The sequence below is a fragment of the Pundamilia nyererei genome, unplaced genomic scaffold (assembly GCF_000239375.1).
Source record: "Pundamilia nyererei isolate P.nyererei 1_Seehausen unplaced genomic scaffold, PunNye1.0 scaffold00303, whole genome shotgun sequence".
Classification (NCBI taxonomy): Eukaryota; Metazoa; Chordata; class Actinopteri; order Cichliformes; family Cichlidae; genus Pundamilia; species Pundamilia nyererei.
Genome location: NW_005187704.1, coordinates 288,289 through 294,651, shown reverse-complemented (window position 1 = coordinate 294,651; position 6,363 = coordinate 288,289). Strand labels below are relative to the sequence as shown.

Sequence of the window (6,363 nt, the reverse complement as noted above, 5' to 3'; positions counted from 1 at the left end):
TGTATGTGTGTGCGTGTCCAGAGTTCAGCTGAGACAGTGTCATTTGCCCTGCCAGGCTAAGTAAACAGTCTTCCAGCCAACCCAGGTGGCCTTGCATGGAATGGGAAGGAACAGACTAAACACAGTCGTTATCAGAGTGTTGTTGTTCAGCTCCAGCCTTGAGACTGCAGGTGGCACCAAAGGGATATCCACATGAAGTGATGGTGGTTTTTACTTTAGTGCGAACAGCTCATATGAATTTCAAAGCAGTTCTACAGTCCAACACTGGTCTCTCAATCTCCCGTTGGAGAGCCGCGAGCTTCGCCATACTTGCATTCTGTGATGTTGTCATTTCTTGTGCTCAAGGAGCCGATTCTGAGAACTCACGGCAGTGTGCCTCCCCGAGATGTCATCCGATTTGCGCCCAGAGATGTTATTCTGAGCTAGCCCTTCCGAGATGTATCCAGTCTGCAGTCAGAGATCATATTCTGAGTATTCACAGCAGCCGTAGCCTCTCCAAGATCTTATCCGTGCTGACTCAATGAGCCCATTTTGAGAAACTCACGCCTCTCCCATCGTTCCAATCGCAGCAGGCAGCCTTGTGGGGGTTTGAACAGCCGGTTCTGCTTTCTTAATTCTTCGATAAGTCAGGGTCAAGCCAGCTCCGATCAGCCAGAACCCTGTTACCATGGTTCCGAATAGGTAGATATCTTCAGCACTCAGGCTCAACCAAGCCCAAACTTCTCGTTGAGAAAGGGGTGTCAATTGCATTTAGGGACCAGTTGAGTACTTCCGCTCCTGGCCGCCACCCAACTCACATTGCACCCGACCGCTACAGTGCCTCCTGCGGGTGGTGGGCCTGCAGGAAGATGGACCCATGTCCCTTTTTCGGGCTGTGCCCGGCCTCTTTATTAGGTTAGCCACTGCTCCTCCACATCGAAAGGAGCCAGTTGAGGTGGTTCGGGCATCTGAACAAGGATGCCCCTGTGGTGGCTACCGCGGTCCACGTTCGTACTGTTTTTACAGATGGTTTTTGTCTTTGAATTAGAGGTTTATAAGCAGGGATCAGGGACAGAGAGAGATGGTCAGAGAGTCCGAGATGAGCTGTTTATTAATTGAGCGCTGGAGTAGCTCCATGGCTGACTTAGCATTAGCTTGCGGCGGAACATAAACTGCTATTATTGTGACCGCTGTGAGCTCTCTCGGCAAGTAGAAGGGTCTACACTGAACTATCATGTACTCTATGTCTGGGCAGCAGTGGACGACTTTAACTGTGGTGTTGGTACACCAGTTATTGTTCACATACACTAGCAGAAGAGGTTAAAACTTCTGAAATACTTTCTGCAGCTTTATGGAGTGACTCATTCTTTCATTCATCTGTGTCACGATAGATTTTCATGTGTTAATCACAACAGTGGTTTCATTTTCTCTCTCCTGTTTGTCAGATGCCCACTCCTTAGTCTTTCTCACACAGAAAAGCCCTCTGGATGTTTGATCCTGCAGAAAAGATTAAGATTAAAGGATCATTTAAAGAAGAAAAACCATCTCAGTCAGACCAGCTCACACAAGGCTCCAGTTCTTTTCTTTTTAACCTTGCATAGTGGTGTTAAGTCAGTCAACTCTTGTCAGCTTTTACCAGTCCAGTCAGTTCCTAATTTTTCATTCATTACTGATAGTAGAATCTCCTGTCACATTAGGTTTCCACCGTCAGCATAATGGCACCATTTCAAAAAGAAAAAGAAGAATTTAGACTGGATTACCTTAATTTAATTTTGAAAAAAATTCACTTTGTGACCGTTCCCAACAACATGTTGTGTAGCGCTTTCTGTTCAAATCGTTCAGATCTGCTTAAATGACAGAGATGTTATTTCACTGCAGGGCAACCTGCAAGTGGCGAATAAAGCTTTGATTGATTGATTGATTAACAGTGCATATTACGTAATGTATTTGTTAAACACCGAGTGGTTTGTTTGAGCGTTTTATCAGATATATTGAGTCCCCGAAACTTCCTGTTGTCTCATGGTACAGAAAAACCCCAATCTATTAACCGCCTTTAGGGTTGTTGATCATTTTTCCACTTTCTTAGAATTCGTTTCAATATGCAGATGAGAACGAGACTTAAAGCAGGGTGATCGGACCGATCATTCAGACATCTTCTGAAACATCAGGATCATCAGGTCTACAGTGAAGTCAGCATGAAGACTCTCAGCCTGACAGTGGGACTGCTGCTCATGCTGTTCCCCGTTTACCACAGCGATGCCTGTAAGTCTGCTACTTGTACTTGTGTTAGATCAGTTTTTGAATTTCTGTCTTTCTCTTCATTCAGACACAGAGTGAGACAGAGCGAGGACATCAAACTCATATAAGTTCATGGCCATGAAGACCAGTGTTGATCTCAAGTGGGCTGGAAGTTCTTACCTGTCATTTTCTCACTCTTCAAAGTCAGATTGAATCCTTGCAGAAAAAGTGTGGTCACATGTCCAGCATGTCCTTTATTGAGACAGATTTTTTTTCTCCTTAAATTTGTTTTTCTATTTTCTGTCTATTTCTCTTTTATTTCTTTGCTTAATAATCTTGGTCCAAGAAATAAAATAGGAGCCTTTAAACTGTATCTTTCATCAAGATAAAACAAATTGTATTTAGTTGCCTGAAGGAGCATTAACCTTAATTATATCTGGTATGTTGGAGAAGTCATTAGAAGCAGACGCAGCACTGAGTAATCCCTGTTTTTCTGTTACAGCTAAGAAAGTGAATACTCCTGACTCTTGCTGTTTTCGCTTCTTTGACAAACGGATCCCAAAGGCGAACATCGTGTCCATCGTGAAAACTCACAGACAATGCCCCACACCAGCATTTGTGTAAGTTTGTCTTTCACTGTCTCTTTGATACAATCACTAATGTTTGCCTAGTAAGTCATTTATGATCGTCCACACTGAAGGTGTAACTCTTTTATTAACAGTAAAAGCTGTAAAAATAAGAGCAAAATAATGATACTGATTTTTCTACAGGATCAAGACACCCAGAGGGCTTTTCTGTGTGAAACAGACTGCGGAGTGGGCAATGGAACAATTTGTGAAACAAGAGAGAGAGTACATTCCCCCTGTACCTCAAGAGCCAACTGGGCGTCCCAGCTCTCTTAACACAGAGGGGAGTCACCATGAATCAAAGTTAAGTAATAATAAAGGATCAACAGTGACTGAAGAACATCAAGACAAACTAACAAGTTTTTGTTAGATCTGCTTGAAATGACAGGATGTGTGCTGTAAAACACACAGACAATCTAAAGTATAGTGATTACTCATCACACAAACATTTAAATAGAAATTAAAATTTTAAACAATTTATTTTCTTGTCATTGATAAGTGATCGCAGCTTTACTGTTTGTTTTTATTGCTCTATAAAACTCTGAAATCATCCAGAAATGCTGCAAATATTTGACTTATTAAAATATCATGTGTTTTCTGACTGTATAAAAAGAAGTGCACTCATTGGGACTTATAGCACAACTTTTCAACTGTAATATTAACCACGGGTCACTGAGCAGCCTCCAGTATGTACACAATATATATGCATTACCATCATAAACAAATCCATACAGGTAGTATGCCATATGATGAAGACGTAAGCTTTGTGTCCTTTGCTATAAATGCAGTCTGAAAAACTAAAACATTTAAGAAAACAACAAGGGAATTAAAGAGTCTTTCTTCAGGTGTACATAGAGCATTATTAATACAATCATTATAATATGAAAAAGAAACAAGTCTGGAAATTTTTCAATTCAGAATTTTTATCAGTGAATTTGTAGCAATGAGCAGCAGAAAGCTGTCTGGACACTTTAACTCTGAAGGTTTGAAATCCAAAATGGAAAAAGTAGCTCATGCTATAAGGTGTAAACAGATTTTAGGTTTCCTGTCACAAATGTGGGCACGTCTAACATTCAGACCGATGAACACACTCAGAGAGCAACTGTGAGTTCAGCATATTTCCCGAGGAAACTTTGGCATGCAGCCTGGAGCAGCCAGGGACCTGTTTGTCTCTGAGATACAGACAAGTAAACCCAACTGTTTAATAAATGGATCAGTGGTACCAGCAGTCTGCATGCCTACATGATTTATTGTGGGCCGATCTGACAGTTCTCAATGAGATGGTTTTTCTTCGGCCCCCCCGTTTCAGCACATCCTATTCCTCCTTTACTGCCTCTTTAATACAAAAACTAATGCAGTGGTGTCCAAACCCAGGCCTGAAGGGCCGGTATCCTGCAGGTTTTAGATGTGTCCTTGATCCAAAACAGCTGATTTAAATGGCTAAATTACCTTCTCAACATGTCTTGAAGTTCTCCAGAGGCCTGGTAATGACCTAATCATTTGATTCAGGTGCGCTGACCCAGGGTGAAATTTAAAACCTGCAGGACACTGGCCATTGAAGCCTGGAGTTGGCCAAGCCTGCACTGTTTGCCACAGTAATGTGTTATCCTCCACAGTGAAGCTGTAACTCCTCTATTAACAGAAAAATATGTGAATGAAGTCAGGATATTTATTTTATTTTTTGCACCAATTTCATTTTTTGAGTTTACAATCATAATATCAGTTTGATAACTTGGGTATAATGTTGAATGAAAAATTTCAGTAGTAATCCATCCATTCATTCTCTTCTGTTTATCTATTCAGTGCTGGGGGGGAGGGGCTGCCTTTAGTTATTATGGACAAAAGTATTGGGACATACTGGTCCTCTATGGTAAATACTTCAAAAGAAATCCATACACACGATTAGAGTTCTAGCATAACTTTTTCAACTTTAATTTTAACCATGTACAGTTAGAGACAGAACACATGAGGAAACAAAGAGAAGCAGAAAACTGTTTGTATATGTAAATATATATAAAGAAAATATTACAAAACATAAGAAGAAAAAAGTATCTAACATGTTGTTATTGGATGGGTGAGTTGTTCCCAAGCATTTTAAAGTAAAATTCCATCACTTTCTTGAACTTGTAGGACCAGAGAATTAAACAGAAGGGCCCTGAGAAGGCGCGCTCATTGGCAAAGATGCAAACAGTTTATATGCGATCATATAGATGTATGGAAATGTTTCTAGGGCGAGTTTTACGCTCCAAGTTCTGTTCTAAGTACAAATTGTGGTTCATTCCAGACATATATTTATATATAAAAAAGAATAACCAAATACAAACAAAGAGGAAAAAAGAGCCACCGAGCAGCCTCCAGTATGTACACAATATATATGCATTACCATCATAAACAAATTCATATGGTAATATGAAATATGCTTAAGTGTAAGCTTCGTCCCTTTTGCTCTAAATGCAGTTGGAGAAACTACCATATTTTTCGGACCAAAAGGTGAACTGTCGACGAACGGTAAGGCGCACCGGATTATAAGGCGCTTCTTCTCCTGACTGAAGTTTGGTCTGTTTACAGCATCCTGCCATGCCATTGCATTTATTCCTAACCATCGGGAACCCTCAAGTTAACTTATCGAGTGGAAAAAAGTTAACGTTCATCCTCCAGCTTCACTGTTTATGTTACGCTAACATAGCTCACTAGCAATCACGTAGCACATCATTATATACCAGCTAGTCCAACTTCAGTAACCCTACAAACGTCACTGCTGTTTAGTTTTCTCTTTGTTTATGTTGGGAGTGTAAGCAGAGCTGTAGGTTTTAATTTCCTCAGAAATCTCTCAGTCAGAACATGGTTCCTGCTAACATCTAACTACGGTAAATTTAATAAATTGTTTTCATGGATGCCTGGATGCTAAACTTAATTGTTACACGTGGTAAAGCAACAAAGCTGATCATTAATTTATTAAAGATGAAATAATTTAGGCTGTTTTAACTCAGTGATCTCGCAGTGTTCCTTTGACTTTGGGACCTGAAGCGGACGGAGTTTAGGACCCAGATTACTCTGCGAGGCTCCTGACTATGGTAGCTGTAATGCTCTGACAATCCATTAAAGGTGCGGGTTCCTAGCTTACCAAAGTCATACTAAAACATATTTTGACAGATATTTGAGCGCCGTCTACCACATAAAATTAGCTTGAGGTCAGTGAGCACAACTAGAATTCACCGGATTATAAGGTGCATTGTCGATTTTTGATAAAAATTAAAGGATTTTAAGTGTGCCTTATAGTGCGAAAAATACGGTAATCTAAATGTAGATGACCACGGCAATACCGACGACATGAACATGCTTTGCAGCATACTTTATTTTATTACTTCTCAAACGCATGGTTGCTGTTACAAAGACACAGCTGCAGCTCTCCTGCTGCCAGATCAACATACCAACAACGCCAATCACAGGAACCAGTACAGATTTTAAGTGGACGGGGAATGACTGCGGATGCCGTGCAGGTGTCCACCCTCCCTGCACG

General features: G+C 40.8%; 1 protein-coding gene across 1 annotated transcript; it reads left to right on the top strand.

The window, feature by feature from the left end:
- The first annotated feature begins 2,052 nt into the window (after positions 1-2,052).
- On the top strand, positions 2,053-3,315 carry LOC102198769 (C-C motif chemokine 16-like). Its single transcript, XM_005751190.1, has 3 exons — positions 2,053-2,241; positions 2,720-2,837; positions 2,988-3,315. Exons 1-3 carry the CDS (start codon positions 2,175-2,177, stop codon positions 3,211-3,213), a joined length of 411 nt encoding a protein of 136 aa, XP_005751247.1. The 5' UTR covers positions 2,053-2,174; the 3' UTR covers positions 3,214-3,315.
- The last annotated feature ends 3,048 nt before the right edge of the window (positions 3,316-6,363 follow it).